This window comes from Vicia villosa, linkage group LG7, assembly GCF_029867415.1.
Source record: "Vicia villosa cultivar HV-30 ecotype Madison, WI linkage group LG7, Vvil1.0, whole genome shotgun sequence".
Classification (NCBI taxonomy): domain Eukaryota; kingdom Viridiplantae; phylum Streptophyta; class Magnoliopsida; order Fabales; family Fabaceae; genus Vicia; species Vicia villosa.
In genome coordinates this window covers 78,504,837-78,523,263 of record NC_081186.1, presented here as the reverse complement: position 1 = coordinate 78,523,263, position 18,427 = coordinate 78,504,837, and the positions used below count along the sequence as shown (strand labels likewise).

Here is an 18,427-nt window from a genome sequence, read left to right as displayed (position 1 = left end):
CCATATCAACTTTTGGCTTGATTCATGGCGTGGCCATCCATTGCCTCAAATTTTAAATCTTTCAGTGTTGGATCCTAACCTCCTCAACAAAAAGCTTTGAGATTTTACTGTCAACAAAAAATGGGAGCTCCATCGAAACCTTTCACTGGCTTTCGCTACTTTTTTATCCATAGTCTCTTCTTATCATATACTTGCTGGTGATTTGGATGACTCGAGAGTTTGGTATCATGTGGACTCAGGTTGATTGTCCCTCAAGGATCCTTATAAATTTATTTCAAAGCATGATTTGAAGGTTCCTTGGCACATGTAGATGTGGAACTCAAGCACACCTTCTTCCAAATCCCTTCTTTTCTAGCACTACATTAATAACAGGCTTCCAATATATGAGAATATATTTTCTCGAGCTTGCTTCTTCCTTCAATTTACAGTCCTTGTAACAGTCTAGGTAAATCCTCCCCACACAATCTTTTTAACTGTGTCTATACTAGTCACATTTTGAATTGGTTCTCTTTAAGATACTAGTTTCCCCGTAATCAAATCTTTAGATGACTCCTGGCACATTCTAAATTAGGACTGGTGCAGGTATGGTTAAACTATCATTTCTGCACCCATCATTCAATTTGTTAACAGAATTTGGTTTTCTCTAATTCAATTCTGATTCAAAGATATCAATATCTCTTAGTCCTCTTATAGAGGCATGATCCTCGGTAACTTATCTTTAATATCTTTCCCTCATAATGCCAATATCAATATGCGTGAATTTATCATTATAAAAGGCCTCACCATGAATATTAACCCAACTACTCATCTATACATCATGGACACCTAGTGGTATCCTCCTCCTTTTGGTTGGATTAAGGGTAATTCGAATGGTATGGCGGTTGGTACTCCTTCTCTTGCAGCTTCTGGGGGAATTTTTAGAAATTTAAAGGCGATCATGTAGGCAGCTTCTCCAATTTTATGGGAAAAGGTAACGCCATCACCTCATAATTTATTGGTGTTATGATGGTTGTGAAATTTGCTGCTAAAAACAATTGGTCTCGTATTTAGCTTAAATCTGATTGCTTGCTTGTAATGCAAGTTTGTTCTAACTTGTCTCTTGTTTATTCAATTGTTATATATTATAGTTAGCGAGGTTTATGATACCTTTAGTAACAACTCATATATATATTTTTATGTATATGTTATATCAAAAATGTTATACTTACACTAAAATTGTAACACCGTATATGTTACATCGTAGCTGTAAGCTTCATTTTGAATCTGGCCCAAATTCCTATGCATATAAAAATAATAAATTAAAGTAAAAAGTTAACTATACAGTATATTAATATGATGTTAATGTCATATATAGTGTCATGATATCATTTCTCATGTTATATATACCCATGGTAATAATCACCGTATATGTTATCTATACCTATGATATTAATCACCATCACTATAAACAATCACTGATATATGAAAAATCTTTTATATTAATACATAAATGAAAAATATGTTGAGTTGGAAAAATCACTAAAATTTTCTACAACACTAAAATTCTCACTACTACGAATAAGTGCTTTTACCTCGGTTGAATAAGGAGTTTTATCTTTGTTTGGTGTGTGAGACAACGACAAATGTTATGAAAAGTGAGCCACTTTTCCTTTCGGTTGAACAGCCAACCGAGGGAAAAAATGGAACTGGTCATGAGTTCGATCCTCCATATTTTTTTGAATTTTCAAAACTAAAAAAGCGTGTCACTTTTCCTCTCAGTTTAAATTAATACTAGAGGTGAAAGGCGAGTTTTTACCTTGGTTCGGATAATATCCGAGGTGAAATAATCTATTTATAAAAAATTGTTTAACCTATTTTTTGTTACAATATGCAAAACATCAAATATGTTAACAAAATTATAATCTTCCTTATTATCATCACCATCATCGTCGTCATCATCATCAACAACAAACAAACAAACAAACAAATAAAATCACTAGAGTCACTAAACATTAAATCTCAACAAAAAAAATTAATAGAATTGTTAAACATCAAATCTCAACAACAACAAAAATTAAATAAAACCAATAAAACCGTTAAACATCAAATTATGCAATCAACCTTAAAACATTTTCCTGCTCTTCTAGTGATCAATCTCAAAGAATTGTGTTGTACTTCATGCAACTAATTTAAATATCATTGTTTTCATTATGTTAGAATTGTATTTCAGCACTTTGCACCAAGATGAATCATTGTGGCATTCACATTTTGACTGGCCGATGAGGGTTTTACAGAGATCATTGATTTTTTATGAAGATTGATGAGTTGACAATGTCTTGATCGTTGGTAATTTATAAATGGACGATACTGATTAGTTACTTAATTTTTTCATCAAATTGGACAAAAGATTTCTCCTCGCTACTAGCTCAACCGAGATAATAAGTCATAAATAAAAAAAATGCGTTAAAAAATGCAGTTGTTTGAATTCGAAAGGATGGTTGATTAATACTTTTTCATTCGGTTTCCAACTCAATCGAGGTAATAAATTCTAAACAAAAATAAAAAAGTAAAAAGATGCAAAAGTGCAGTTGATGAAATTTGAAGACGTGTCCCTTGAATATTTTTCTCTTAGTTGCAAGCTCAGTTGAGGTAATAGGTCATAAACAAAAATAAAACAAAAATAAAATATGCTAAAATGAAGTTCTTAGGATTAAAAGGAGTGTCTCTAAATACTTTCCCCCCCGAGTGTCCACTCAACCGAGGTAATATGTCATAAACAAAAATGTGAGATATTGGATCGAACTCTAGTATGGTCGAAGGGTAGCTTCTTGGTTCGACAGGATTAAGCATGAAGTCGAAGGTTGTTCACATGCTTGTGTCGAAGATGCTAGGGTTGTTAGCAGGTCAAATTAGGTTTAGTGTTTAAACCCTAATTTGTTAAGTTAGCTTGTTTATTAAGTTGACTTGTGTAATGGGGCTTGTGGAAAACGCCCATTAGTTAGTATATTAGGTTTTATTATAAATAGCATACTAGTCTCTCATCATTGCAACACAGCAAATCTTAATTTAGGGTGAGAAATATTATTTGTTATTCTTGTAAACTTGTAATCTTGTTTTCTAAGAGAAAGTAAAAGAATAGCAGTTATAACCAATTCTTGTGTTCTTCTTCTTCCTTGTTCTTTATTCTTTCTTTGCATTATACTTTATTCTTGGCATTAAATTCACAACAAAATACATAAAAAAACAAATTAAAACTTGTTAAAATACAATTGTTGAGACTCAAAGATCTGTGTCCTGAATACTTTTTTTCAGTTGCCAACTCAACCGACTTAATAAATAGGTAATATTATTTTAAAAAATATTAAAACCTAGCGCTCCATAGTTTAGGCTTTGGTTGTTCGATAACCAATGAGGTGAACATTTTGTCATAAATATATTATTTATAGTAATGTAAACAATAATAAAAGAAACTGAAGGTAGAAAAACAATAGCAAAACTACTAATACCACTCAAAATATTAACTCTTTAAAAAACAATTACGACGCACATAAGAAGATGCATAAAAAAGCCTCCCAACATGCATGGGCGGAGCTACAACCCAGCGAGCCTGGGCACGCGCCCGGACTCAACCCCTTCTTTCATTGTATACTCCCCATCTAATAGTCGATTTTTAGACAACATCAAGGGCAAAATTAATAATTTTTATACAAAATTAAGGGCAAAATTAATATAAAAAAAAACGGGTGTGAAAATATTGGACAAAATCAATGGCAGAATTTTTAGACAAAATTTAGGACAAAATTAGTAGAAACATGGTGTAAAATTAGTAAAAATTGGGTGTAAGATTTTTACCTAGACTCCCTAAAATTTCAAGCTCCGCCACTGCTAACATGATCACAACCTTCACCGGACTAGCAAACCCTCAAAACCACGAACAACCGAGGCACATGACGAGGTTGGTAAGCCTCTAAGAAAAGGAAAAGGGATGTAAATATTGTTTTATTGAAATACCATTTTCAAAACCAAATCTATCCGCCAATTTCCATAATAGATGTCAAGCTTGAGAAAGTTGTTTTGGAATATCCATGCCCACACCACAGTGTCAGAGTAAGGTTAAGTCAACTCTAATGCTAGATGTAGGTCCTAGAGAAAGAAACTCGAAATATGATTACTAATTCCAAGTCATTACCAATCACCTACAATTTTGAGAATAAATTTACGCTCAACCTTGCAAGTAAAAAAAATTTGGAAAAAAACTTTAAAAAACTAGTAATATGTTTTGTGTATACCAATACAGTATAGTGTTAAGGGTTAATAGTAATTTACCCTCCTGTAATGCGAATTTTGCTTTTCCCCCTTCTTACCTTTTGGCAACGGTTTTTTTAAAAAAACCGTTGCCAAAACCTGCCTTTAGCAATGGTGGGGGTAAACCGAAATTCGCTCATATTACAGGAGGTAAACTACTATTAACCATAGTGTTAAAAAATAATGTCTAAGATATCTTTTCTCTAAAATTATAGAGATGGTTTAAATACAGCTGATACTTTCTTCAATTTGTGCACTTGTGCTCTATGCAATATCTATAGAGTTTTTGATTTTGTGGAATACTCAGTATTATGCAATTTAATAGAATGCAGTAAACAGAACCAAATAACTATTACAAGAATCACTTATTAAACTAAAATAAATAAATAAATAAATAAGAATTAAAACAAAAAAAAAAAAAAACTGCATTCCGACAACAAGTTAAAGCTAAAATGACATTTCAAAACTTGTAATATATAATATATTACAAATTGTGGAAAAGCCAGATACAAAAATGAACAAAAGATAATGAGATTATTAGGAAATAAAAGAGAGAGATAGAAAAATATAAGTATAGATGAATTTGAGTATTACGTGTAACAACTATATTCACATATGAATGAATACACTTTTTTGGATGAAATGAAAGAAATTGATAAGGAATATCTCACTCTTTGTCTCTTCTACACAAAATTTCCTTTAAAGCACAGATAGCTAGAGAGAAGCCACATTCTTTATTTATTTTTTCTTTAAATGCATATGGAGAAAAGTAAGAGTAGAGGTGTGAGAAAAGGTGCATGGACATATGAAGAAGACAAACTTCTCAAAGCTTTTATTGACAAGTATGGTGAAGGAAAATGGCATTTAGTTCCAGAAAGAGCAGGTATACTATAATGTTGATTATTATATATACTTAGCATATATATTGTATTTTGGGTTATGTGTATTTTTAATTTAATATATTTTCCTGGTAAAAAACAAAAACTATATAATATTATTTAGTATAATCTTTTTATATATTATTTTGTTAAAATATTGATTCCATGCATTTGGCAGGATTGAATAGGTGCAGAAAAAGTTGTAGATTGAGATGGTTAAATTATTTAAACCCCACCATCAACAGAGAAAATTTTTCTGAGGATGAAGTTGATATGATTCTAACTTCTAAGGTTACACAAACTCTTAGGGAACAGGTAAATATGTTGTCAAGGCCAAATTGTAATTTAATTATATATATTTTATAAAATTTAGTCAAATTCTATGTGCCAGAATATCATAGTTATGCTACTCTATCATACTATAAATAGTTTATGCTTACTATAAAATTGTTTTGAAATATTACTTTTTTTTCCTAGTTGTATTAAGCACTATACTTGTATTAGTATAATTTCCATATCTTTCTGTTTATAATTATGATATATTGATAAACATTAATTATTTGAGAAAAATAATTTAATAAAATATCATTATATTTATATATTTAATCTTTATGATCAATGAGTCAATAAGAGAAAGAAATATTTTTATATTCTTTTTTTCTTAGATAAGTATTTCAGATGTTATACTAACAGTAATATATATGACTCATAATATAGATGGACACTAATTGCTGCAAGGCTTCCTGATAGAACATCTAATGATGTGAAGAATTATTGGCACACACACTTACGCAAGAAGATGATTTCAAGAAAATTAGAAGAAAAGAAAGAAAAGAAGAAACCAAATGAAACCATGAAAGCTCATGAAATTATTAAACCTCAACCTCGAACATTTTTATCTCATTCACCTCGGTTGAATGGTAAACATATTGAGAAACCAATAGTGGCAGTTTCAACTAAAGATGCAAGTGTTGCGAAAGATGGTAACTTCGATACTATGCTGCCAATTAATGATAAAATTGGCTCATTCTCTTTACTACAAGAAGAGGGAAATTCTATTTTAGAGTTACCAAATATTGAGAATTTTTTTTATTGGAGGTCCCAGTAATGTAGGAGATTGTTATTGGGATTCTAATATTTGTGAATTTCTCTTTTAGATTTTTTAAATTAGAATTTAAATTTTATTGTGCAACAACAATACAATTAAATTTAGGTTTAATATATTTTTAATCTCGAATGTTAAATTTGAGGTTTATTTTAATCCACTTACATAAAAAAAAGTTAATATTGGTTCTATAACTATTCAAAATATTATAATATTAGTCTTTTTTTGTCTAATTAGTGACGAATTTTACGATTGATTATTGAGTATTTTTGTCGTTAATAAGATAAAAAAAGACTAACATGATACGTTTTGAAGAGTTAATGGACTAATAAGAATATTTTTTTTAAGTTAATAGATCAAATTATGAACCTTAGGATGAATATATGAGACAAAAAAAATATTAAACCTTAATTTTCTGTTCAAATAAATTTATTTATCTTAGATTTATCTGTATTTGTATTTTTTTCCAACCAAAGAGATTATATTAAATTTAGAAATTGCTCATAGGCTAAATTACTCTCAGGGTCCTTTAAGTTATTTAATTGTAACATGTTGGTCCTTTAAGTTTTTTTTGTAACAATTTGGTCCTTTTGGATGATTTCTGCCTTCTTTTTCTCTCATTTTAAACATTTAGAAATGTTGATTGTTACATTTTTGGTTGCACTTCGTCATTTTTATACCACTCAAAATAATTGCATCCACAATTAGCACATTTTCTTTGTTAAAAAAGGATAATAGTGCACAAATTTGATAACATAAAGGACCTAGTTGTAGTGAAAATAACATGAAGGACCAAACTGTTATTATTAAATAACTTAAAGGACCCTGGGAGTAATTTAGCCTTGCTCATATAAGGTCTTATTAGATTGTCAATCTAGATTTTATTTTTATCTTGAATTGCTTTTTGGGCCAATATATGAGTCATTATAGAGTTGGATGATAGGTTGTTGGAGGTTAATGGTGATATGGTGAAAGAGGTGGCGGATATGAGAAGAGAGGCATCTAAGGAGTTTTGGAATTTGTTACAAGTGAAAGAAAGTATGCTTAGGTTGAAATCTAGGCAATTGTGGATGCATGAAGGGGATAGAAATTCTAGTTTTTTCCATAACTCTATTAAGGCAAGACAAAGAAGGAATTCGATCTCTATGTTGGAAGGGAAGAATGGGCCGGTAGAGGGAGTTGAGAATATTAAGAATGAGATTTTTGGTTACTTCAAACATTTCTATTTAGAAGAGAATTTCAAGAGACCAATTCCGGAGGGCTTAAATCTAAATTGTTTGAGTACGGAAGATGGTGTGTGGATGGAGAGACCTTTTTCGGAGAAAGAAATCAAGGAAGCCGTTTGGGCTTGTGACGGTAACAAGAGTCCGGGGCCGGATGGGTTTTCTTTAGAATTCTTCAAAGCAAATTGGGAGGTGGTGAAAGGGGACGTGAGTAATTTAGTCTCGGATTTTTATGAGAAAGCTAGGCTTACGAAGGGTTGTACTTCATCATTCATCACTCTTATCCCAAAGGTGAAGAACCCTCAATCTATAGTGGAGTTTAGACCTATTTGTCTAGTTGGATGTTTATACAAGATTATTTCAAAGTTGTTGGCGGCTAGATTAAAGTGTGTTGTTGGAAAACTTGTGTCGTGTAACCAAACGGCTTTCGTTCCCGGTAGAAGTATATTGGATGGGGTGATTGTTGTGAATGAGGTGGTGGATTATGCTAAGAGAGAGAAAAGAAGTTGTGTGGTTCTTAAGGTTGATTTTGAAAAGGCCTATGACCGTGTTAGTTGGAATTTCGTGAGATATGTTTTAGAGAGGATGGGTTTTGGAGCTAGGTGGATGAAATGGATAGAGTGTTGCATTTTCAATAGTACTATGTCCGTCATTGTCAATGGTAGTACCACGAAAGAGTTTAAGGTTGAGAAGAGTTTTCGTCAAGGGGATCCGTTGTCTCCATTTCTCTTTGTCTTGGTTATGGAGGTGCTCACGGCACTTATGAGAAAGGCTAAAGATACGGGAGAGTTTCGGAGTTTTAAAGTGGGTAATAATGAGGAGGTGGATCTACTCCAATTCGCGGATGACACTATCATTATTTCGGAAGGAGATACGGCAAATTTGTGGAGTATGAAAGCGATACTTAGAGGGTTTGAATTAATGTCGGGTTTGCGAATTAATTTCAATAAAAGTAATATTTTTGGTATTAATGTTGGTGATTGGTTTCTTGAAGCGGCCTCTAATTTTCTTTTGTGTAAGGTGAGTAGTCTTCCGTTCAAGTACTTGGGAATTAAAGTGGGTGGTAATCCTAGAAGCACTTCTATGTGGAAAGATCTTATTGTGTACATCAAGAAACGTCTAGCCATTTGGAGAGGTAAGAATCTCTCTCTAGCGGGGCGGGTGATATTGATTAATGCGGTGCTCAATGCTATACCGATTTATTCTTTATCCTTCTATAAAGCGCCGACGAAGGTGATTCATGAGATTCGGACTATCCAAAGTAAATTCCTTTGGAGTGGTGGTGAAGATAGAAAGTCTATTCATTGGGTGTGTTGGGACACGGTTTGCAAACCTAAAGAGGAAGGTGGTTTAGGAATAAAAAATGTGGAAATTATGAATGTGGATCTCATAAGCAAGTGGAAATGGAGGATTATAACCGAGGAGGAAGCGGTTTGGAGTGGCATCATTAGAGCTAGATATGGCAAGGTGAAACTAAAGGTTTTAGTTGGTGATATGGCGGTTGTAGGAAAGAAGGATTCTATTTGGTGGAGAGACGTTTTGGTGTCGGATAATTATGAGAGACTTTTATCCAATCACTTTTCGCGTGCTATTAAATGTGTTGTGGGAAATGGTGAAGATATTCCGTTTTGGTATGCTTGTTGGATTGATCAACAACCTTTATTGGAAGTTTTTCCGGATTTATTTCAGGTGACTCCGAACCATCTTATAGCGGTGGCTGACTTAGGGAATTTCGGGCAAGGGGGATGGCAGTGGAACTTGCAGCCATTGCTGCCAGTTACCGCAGCAACAAGTCTGCCAGCGGGCAGCAGTGATCTCGCAGCTGGTATGCTGCCAGCGCACAGCAGTGGATTCTCCTATTTGATGCAGGAATTGGAAGAGGAGCTGAACAATTACTCTCCTCAAGTGAATGTTCATGATTCCTTTTCTTGGGTGGAGGATACGTCTGGTAGTTTTAGTGTGAAATCTTGCTATGAGCGCTTCAAGTCGAGCTTATCGGGACCTCCGTTGCAAGCTTCTCTGATTAAGGCTTTGAATTTCCTTTGGAAGGTTAGAATTCCCTCAAAAATTCTTTTCTTTGGTTGGAAATTTTTGCATAAAAGAATAGCAACTAAAGACCAATTGTGTAAAAGAGGGATTTTGGTGGAGAACATAGATTTATTATGTGTTTTGTGTTTGAAAGAGGAGGAAAATTTGGAGCACTTATTTGGTGATTGTGAAGTTGTTCATAATATTTGGAGGAGAGTGTTTTCTTGGATAGGTCTTTCTATTGATATGTCTTTTGAAAGCTTTGTCTATTTCTTTTTATGTTGCGACACCGTGAAGAGTTCGTCGAAGAGATCAATTGTAGGAGTGATTTGGTTAACTACCATTTGGTGCATTTGGATGAAGAGGAATGCCATTATTTTCAAGAAGGAGAGTTTTTGTTTTACGGAATGTTTTTCGAATATTATTATGTATTCTTGGAATTACTTGTTAGCTTTTTACAAGCTAGGTGAGCTTTGTAATTACTACACTTGGAATATCTTACCTCTCGATTGTTTTGAGTAGGGAGAGCTTTCCGTTTGTTTCCGTGGGCGGAGTATCTATTATACTCCCCTTGATTAATATCTTTGCTTATTTAAAAAAAAAGAGTCATTATATTACTATCGCTATGAATATGGATATGGATTCGTTTTTAAAGTCCATTAGGGTTTTTTTTAATATTATTTATCATCCTTCTAGTATGAGTTCAATTTTCTAGAAACAACGAGCTAATATAATTTTTCCCCGTTTATTTTTTTTATTATATTACCAAACTCTATCGATCTAAGCTAATGTTCGTTAGCGTTTTAGCTTTTTAGGATCCAAATTTTCATCGTTTTCCATAGGGGAGAACTATTCGCTATGACCTATTATATCATAGTTGAAATAAAACATGAGAGTATTTTTATATATAAAATCAATCCAAGTAGTCCATTCCTTCACACTCCTTATATTTTTCATTGATTTTTCCAATAACAGATTTTTTAAATGTCTTTGTAGTATTCTTGTATGCCACTTTCATCCCAGACATAGAAGTGGGAGTGTTCTTCAATTTGTTGATTAGATGTTTCATTCTTGATATTGTTATGGTGACCTTAACTAAATCTTGTTTTGGTATTGGTCATCAGTGATTTCCCCCAATGAGCGTGTTTATAGGTATTTTAAATGATTGAAGGGTGAAAGATCCTAACGAGATCCATGCTAGATTTAGTTCTTTTACTTTTTGCTAGCCTTCTTTGATCTTCCATGGAGAGAAAGGAGAACAAGCCCTAAAAAATCATAAGAGATAGAGGAAGAAGATGTGGTGATGGGGAGAGATCACCGCTACGTAACGAGAACACGAAGAGGAAGAAGGCGAGAAAAGAAACTGCACATGCTAGAGAGCGAAAAAATAAAAAACCAACAAAGAAACCAAATTATAGCAACCATGTGAAACCCATGATAAAAAATGGCACTAACTCAAGCTATAACAATTTTAGGGAGAAAAGGAGAAGGGCCACCACACAAGAAAAAGCAACTGAAAGACTCAATCACTATAAATTATTAGGCGTTTCTTGAAACATAATCTTGGATCGATGCTTTTTTATTTTAGAAATAATCAATTTTTATTTTCTTATTTATATTTGATAGAATAATTACTACTACAAATATTACATTTTATGACAATGCTTCTTACCAAACAAAAAAATCGAGGTAAATATCCTACACACGCTATGTAACTTTTTTTTCCCAAAAAAATTTAATCCCTCGGCTATCTACTAAAATCGAGGGGTATGACAATAATGGTACAAACTTTGAATCTCAGTAACTTAAATATTTTGATTTTCTTTCTTTAAAAGTGTCACCTTTCTTTTTATTTTCATTTTTATGCAATATTAAATAATCTATTCCATCGGTTTCTCTAATAACCAAGGGGTATGATACCTAGAATTTATTATAAAAAGATTTGTTCACTCAGATTTATCATAAACCTAACTCAAATATACAACTGCTCCATACATGTAAACATGATTCTTTGGAATGAATTGCTAGACAGCAAAATTATTTGATTATGTATTGTTGTTCTTCTAATACCAACCTTTAACAAATCATCTTTTTGTTCTTGCAATCTATCTCACATAATGATGTTGTTGTTGTTGTTGTTGTTGTTGTTGTTGTTGTTGTTGTGTTGTTATTTTGAAATAACTCCCCAATGTTGTCATTCAAAAAAATAATTATGTAATATATTACTTTCTTCGGTTGACAATATTAAAAAATTTATTCTCATTAACACTGCAATTTATTTTGAATATAGTCCTTTGTTTGATTATTGCAACACGAAAAGAAATATAATGATATATAAAAAAATTTAAAAAGGAAACAATACTTGTTTTTTTTTTTCATTCAACATTTTTTTGCAATGTAATCTATTATCTCGATCGGTTAGAAACCGAAGGGAAACATCCCTATTTTAGTTTATTTTTTATTTAAAAAGAACCAACATTTATCCACGGTTTTAAAGCAAAATATAGGGTAAAAGTAAGTGAGTTTTTGTCTCAAAATATTTTTAGCATTCATTTATATTAAAATTAAAGAAGCATGAAAAATTCTCTATAATAGATGGATTGTAAGAACAAGATAATATTTTGATTTAAGGTTGATTTCCTTTCATAATCTCTTATCATATAAAAAAATATTTATTTTATTTATCTAACTCTTTTTATGTTTTATGTCAGGAACAAGTGGATGCAATATATAAAATTTACTCTTCCCCAAGATTCAATGAAACAAAAGATTCAATGAAACAAGGATCTAATATTTGATCTTCAGTAACAATGATGATGAATCCGATTCAAGATTAGTTACATGTTTTTATTTATAGATTGAAAAGAAAACAATGTAAAATAAGAAATTTTGTATAATAATAAAATAAAGAATATATATATATATATATATATATATATATTTCCCGATTATTCTAATAATCGAGAGGTAGAGTGGTGCCTTTAAATAACATGAATTAGTAGTTGTTGGAGATCAAATTAACTTCAAGTGAAATCTTTTTTACTCGATAAAATTAAAATCGAGGGATAAAGTGGCACAATTTTTATAACATCTTTCGTTATCTCGTTTGTGAAACTGATGTTACGACTCATATCCCATCGAAGTTAAATGTATTATTTCTATTAGTTTTTTTTTCAATAGGTTATATATTAATCTTGAGAAGGATACAAAACATACGGTTACCCCTGTAAACAAGACAAAGGTAAGATGTTCCAATAGTGGTAATTACAAGCCGAAGATGAAACGTTAACTGTCCTAAACCATTTCCACGAGCTAAGGATTATAGAACTATAACATTCGTCAAAGTTGAAAATATATCCGTTGAAAATTATAGCATTCCTCACCTTCCACAGGTTCCACAAAACCGCGAGCCAAATAACTCCGACAGTTAATCTTTCGTCTTTTGCCTTAATTTTCTCGAAATGATTCGAGAAATTCTTCAACTCCGCCGTTGTCAGCTTTCCAGAAATACCGATCCATTGACTTATTTTTCTCCATATTCTATCTGAGATCACACAGTCATCAAACAAATGACTGGATGTCTCCAAAACATGAGGACAAAACGCACAACAGCAAACGTTGTCATCTATCAGAATGCCTTTACTCTTCAAGTGGTCCCGAGTCGGTAACCTGTCCAGGATGAGTCTCCAAGCAAAAATCGCTACTTTTGAGGGGACATTCAGCTTCCACATAAAAGTCAGTCTGTTGAGAGTACCTGGATGCAGATCCGCAGCCATGCCAAATCTTCTAATCTCTTCACCACAAGCTTTGACAGAGAAACCTTTACTTTCATCTTTAGCCCAAACAAAAACATCTTTGCCTTGATTATCTGGGGAAAAATCCTGCATTTGATCGGACAGCATCGCCAGCAGCATTAAGTCATCTTCGTCAGGCTCTATGATCCATCTTGCTACGTCCCACATCCACACCGATCCCTCCCTATAACCAGCTTCCGCGACCGTCATTGCAGGAGAACACGCTTTAGCATAGAGCTCCGGATAAGCTTCTGAAATGTTTTGATCCCCCACCCACTTGCTGAACCAAAAAGAGGTGCTTTCTCCATTATGGATCCTGCAGTAAATTAAATCAGAAACGGTTAAACCATAAGAACTTTCGCAACCGTTTATCATCATGAGATCACGCCACCATATAGAGTCACGGGTCGTGATTCCACATGTATCGTTGACAAACATTTTAGCCTCCGGATGAGAATATCTATGTTTTAGCAAACTCGACCATATCGCATTTTCCTCCGTTAGAATTCGCCACTTCCACTTCATTAGTAATGCGACATTCATGCTTCCTACGTCTTTAATTCCCAAACCTCCTTCTTCTTTAGCTTTGCAAACGTTTCGCCAACTAACCCAATTTACACGCCTAAATATGTTTTTTTTTGGTATAATATATTCATCTGTATTCGTCGCCTTTCATATTTACTGACACTATTTTCTAAATCAAATATTACTTATTTATTCACAAAAAAATAAAATATAATTTAGTTTTCAAAACCATTTTATAGATAAAAAAATTAAAAAAATTTTACAAATTTAATTTTGTATTATGATTTGAAAACTAAAAAAGATATAATTTTTTTATTATTATTCCCGTTTAATATTTTTCAAAATACTTAAAAATAATATTATTAAAAAAAATTAAGAACGCCTTTTATTTTACAGAATAAAGGCTTATATTATGTATTTAGTTTTTTTACTTACAAAAAGTTTAGATCAATTGTATTACGAGGGATAACACTCAAAGAAAAATTCACATCACTTTGAAGTTATATACTCCATGGCTTTTATTATAAGCAGTTTTAATATTTTCTCGCTTATTAAAAAAAATATAAGAATTGTTATATAAAATAAAAGATTTTTAAAAAGTTTACAAAATTATTTTTAATTAATGATATCAAAAAAAGAAATTTAAAGAATCAAAGAAAAATTATTGTATATACTTACAGATATAATAAAAATATATAATATTTATTGTTACTATTTAATTTAATATAATTTGTTTTCCAAAATTATTTACTTTAATATAATTTGTTTTGCAAAATTATTTAATTTATTGACACTGTTCTTCCACTCATGTTCTATCAATGTGTGTCGATGTCACTATTGTCTTTTTCCATTGACTACGGCCAAGATGGACAATTGAAAACCCACTCACAAACTTACAATTATTATATAAATGTCATTAATGAAAAATACGTCTCCCTTGTTTTATCAATTTTCAGAAAAAAAAAATACAACAATCGACGTACATAGTTACAAAACTTGAATTAGCTCTTTATCTTTTATGGTTTTCAGAAAACAGATATTTAAAAGTAATTTTCAAATTTTAAATTGACGTTTCAAATAAGTTTTTTGTTTTGTTTTTATTTGTAAAAAATCGAAATATAGATTTTGAAACACCAGTCCAACATGTCGTTAATAGTCTCTACATCAACAACATCATAAAAAACAATCATAAAATGGACAATTATCTTTTAACAATAATTAAAGTTAGAATATGACCTGCACAACATGGACATAAAATATTTAATTTTTAATTTAAATCTCATTTTTCTTTATTTTTTATTTACATATAAAGGAGAGTTTTTATTATTATAATTTAATTTAAATAAATATTAAATTTTTCTAATTTGATATTAATTTCTTCTAAGGATACAGGTAGAAGCCTTAAAGGCTAATGTGTAACACAATAAACAACACAATAATTTTATCAAAATAGAAATAAAATATATAAATGTTAATATATTTAAATAATGAGATTTATTAAAATGAGGATAGATAGCACAAAATTTAGTTTTTACAAATTGAATTAACCTAAGATAAAATTCTAATAATCCATGTTGTTTAAAAAATTAAAATTAGAATAAAATTCAAAATATTTTGCATTAACACCTAGTCTCTGTAACTCAAAACACTACCCTTCCATGAGTAGCATGTGTATATCATTATGAATGACAATTTGAAAAGTATAATGCAAATTTTTTATCTTCTCTTTTATCTTTTCTTAGTGATATAGTTAGTTTGTTGCAAACTTTCTAACTATAAATACCTCATTTGCCTTATCAATGTATGTCTCAATTATTTTTTTAAAAAAATTATCTCACTTATTACTTTTGATATTTTAATTCCTCAATTTAAAAATTATTTGAAAGTCAAGTAACCTAATAAATTGGTATCTAAAACATTGATTTCATCCTTAGCTTCCATCGATAGCAAATGAAAGGACAACTTCCAATCAATTTCTAGACAATTTAGTATTGTTCATAGGAGAACACTATAATAGATGGTGTTCACAAATGGAAGTAATTTTTAGATTTTAAGAAGTCCTTGAAATCACGAATGGTGGTTTCTTGACATTAGAAACAAATTATACTGAGGTGCAAAGAACTGCTTATCGTGAATTTAGCATGAAAGATGAGAAAAGCTTATTCTTGATCCATCACTGTGTGGGTTCAAACGTCTTTGAGAAGATAATTAAGTACGAAATGACAAAGGGTGTGTGGGATAAATTCAAGAAGTTGTATGAAGCAGATAAGAAGTTGAAGAAGGTCAAGCTACAATCTTTTAGGAAAAATATCAAGAAGTTGATTGAAGCAGATAAGAAATTGCATAATTCTTTTTAAGATTGATGTTGTTGACTAATAAAATGAAATCGCATGACACAGATGTGTAAGGGAATTATTTATCAACCATATATGGATCCCCCATTATTTCTTACTTAGGGGTAGATCCCACACCTATCATATATCCTCCACCAAGTGGAAAGATGTCAACCTTTTAGCTTCAAATGTTAGTGATTTTTGGACTAGATTGTGAGAGGGTTTTGGAAGAAAGTGGGAAATGATCTCCTGAACTCTTTTTGGGACGGAACTACCATTTTTAGTGTTTGATTCCTTAAGCTTTTCAATATCTATAGTTAGGATGGTAGGACTATTGTTGAGGTTGGGATTTAGGTAAATGTGATGTTTATTTAAGATCTTAGATAGATGAGGTATTTTTTTATGAGCTCGAGAAGGTTAATAATCTTTAGATTGTAATTTATTATGTGTCCCCCTTACAGGACCTTTTTGAATTGTGTTTGAGACATGAAAGATGGTGGTGTGTTTATGTTTCCTCAACATGCATCACTCTTCTAGAGTTGAACTCTCTATATCTCCTCAGAGGTTGGGATTTGGATTGATGAGGTGTTTATTTCTGATCTTAGATGAAATAAGTTTATTTTTGTACATGAATGGGAGATTATCAATATTCTTATGAATGTCATCATGTGTCTCCTTCTCATCACTATTTGTAAGTTTCAATCGTTTAAAGGTGCATAACAAGAGAAGCTGTTGAGTTCTGTTTAAACTATTTGTCAGAAGAAGACTTTATGAGAATTCCAAAGTCTCGTCATGATGGCAGATATGATGGTAGGGGTACTCAAGGTTTAAATATTAACTTAATGACTCAGGATGTTGTTCTTCAAGAACATTTGTATATATTGAATAATGTTGATGAAGTTCAACCTTACTTATTTTCTCACAAAAGACACCAAGGAAAAATACCCCCGAATGAGTGACAAGTGGTTGTTGAAAGAGCATAACAAGAATTTCATAAATTGGTTTAATGAAAATATTTTTAATAATGGTAGTGCGTCCGAGAAAATTAAATGGATAGTATACCTGACTAAATTTAATTTCGTAAATTGGACTGAATACAACATTTGTAAACTTTCCTTTTATAAAAAATCAAAAGATGACTTAGTACAATGAAAAATAGTGAGGTTATGGTTGAGGTCAAATTCATGTACTTATATAGTTCCAAATATAAGAATCCTATTTTGGCATCTAGATTGTATTTTGGGGTCATTGAGAAGATTTGGGAGATTGATTATGTTATATTCAAAGTTTTTTTATTTAAATGCAAGTAATCGGTAGTAACATTGGTGTACAAACTGATTATTTAGGATTCACACCCGTTGACCTTGGCAAGGCAACTTATATGACTGAATATTCATCATGGCATCCCAAGAAAAACAAGTGTTTTATGTCACTAACTCTTGTAACAAAAGATAGTCAATTATTCTACACGAAAAACGCATTTCTCATAGTGATGGAAATCAATATTTAGATTTTGATATTTTTGAAACTCCTTCGTTTGTAATACATGTGCTTACTTCATATGAAGAAGTTGATACAAATGATGTGCAAGCTATTCGTTATGATCACGAAGAAGGCATATGAGAAAACTAATAAGAAAAAAATTTATTGTTTATTCATAATTTATTGTTTGTCACCCGAATACGACTTGTCACATTAAATATCTTGTTTACTTTAAAATAATGAATATAGTGCTCAATAATTTTGTATGTTGGTTGTTTTATTGATTGATGTATTAAATGTATGTCATTTTGGTGACATTTTTTGGTTTTGATGTAATACATATTTTTGGTACATAATAGTTGTCAATTTGGTTTTGACTCATAAATGTATTATTATAATGTTTCTGATCTGTTCTGATTCACAAATATATAGGTTATAATAATGAGATTTTTGTAAAATAAAAAATATATATTTTAAAAATAAAAATATTTCATCACTATTGGTTCTTTCAACAAGTGTAAAACAATTGTCTCCCAACTCCTTGATATCATTCATGGACCACTTAGTCATCCTTTTTACCAAATTAGGTTTGAAAAGAAATTGTTTTATCGTATAATATCAATTATGGTATGTGCAAGGAAATAATGCCTCAACATTCACAAATACAATACTAAAGAAGTGTAATATTTTCAATCTCTTGGTAGCGGGTCACAGGACTAACTAAAGCCATGGAAATAAATTATAGTATTAGATTATAATTAATGTTTCCCTCTTT

General features: G+C 31.3%; 1 protein-coding gene and 1 pseudogene across 1 annotated transcript; one reads left to right on the top strand and one right to left on the bottom strand.

The window, feature by feature from the left end:
* Positions 1-5,043: 5,043 nt before the first annotated feature.
* LOC131617545 (transcription factor MYB1-like) lies at positions 5,044-6,333 on the top strand (annotated as a pseudogene).
* A 6,403-nt stretch (positions 6,334-12,736) lies between these two features.
* On the bottom strand, positions 12,737-13,837 carry LOC131619428 (uncharacterized). The gene has a single exon (XM_058890523.1). It carries the CDS (start codon positions 13,835-13,837, stop codon positions 12,737-12,739), a length of 1,101 nt encoding a protein of 366 aa, XP_058746506.1.
* Between the last annotated feature and the right edge of the window lie 4,590 nt (positions 13,838-18,427).

Bases quoted from the DNA above. Each gene is read 5' to 3' on its own strand.
- LOC131619428 (XM_058890523.1), bottom strand. From the start codon at position 13,837: ATGAAGTGGAAGTGGCGAATTCTAACGGAGGAAAATGCGATATGGTCG.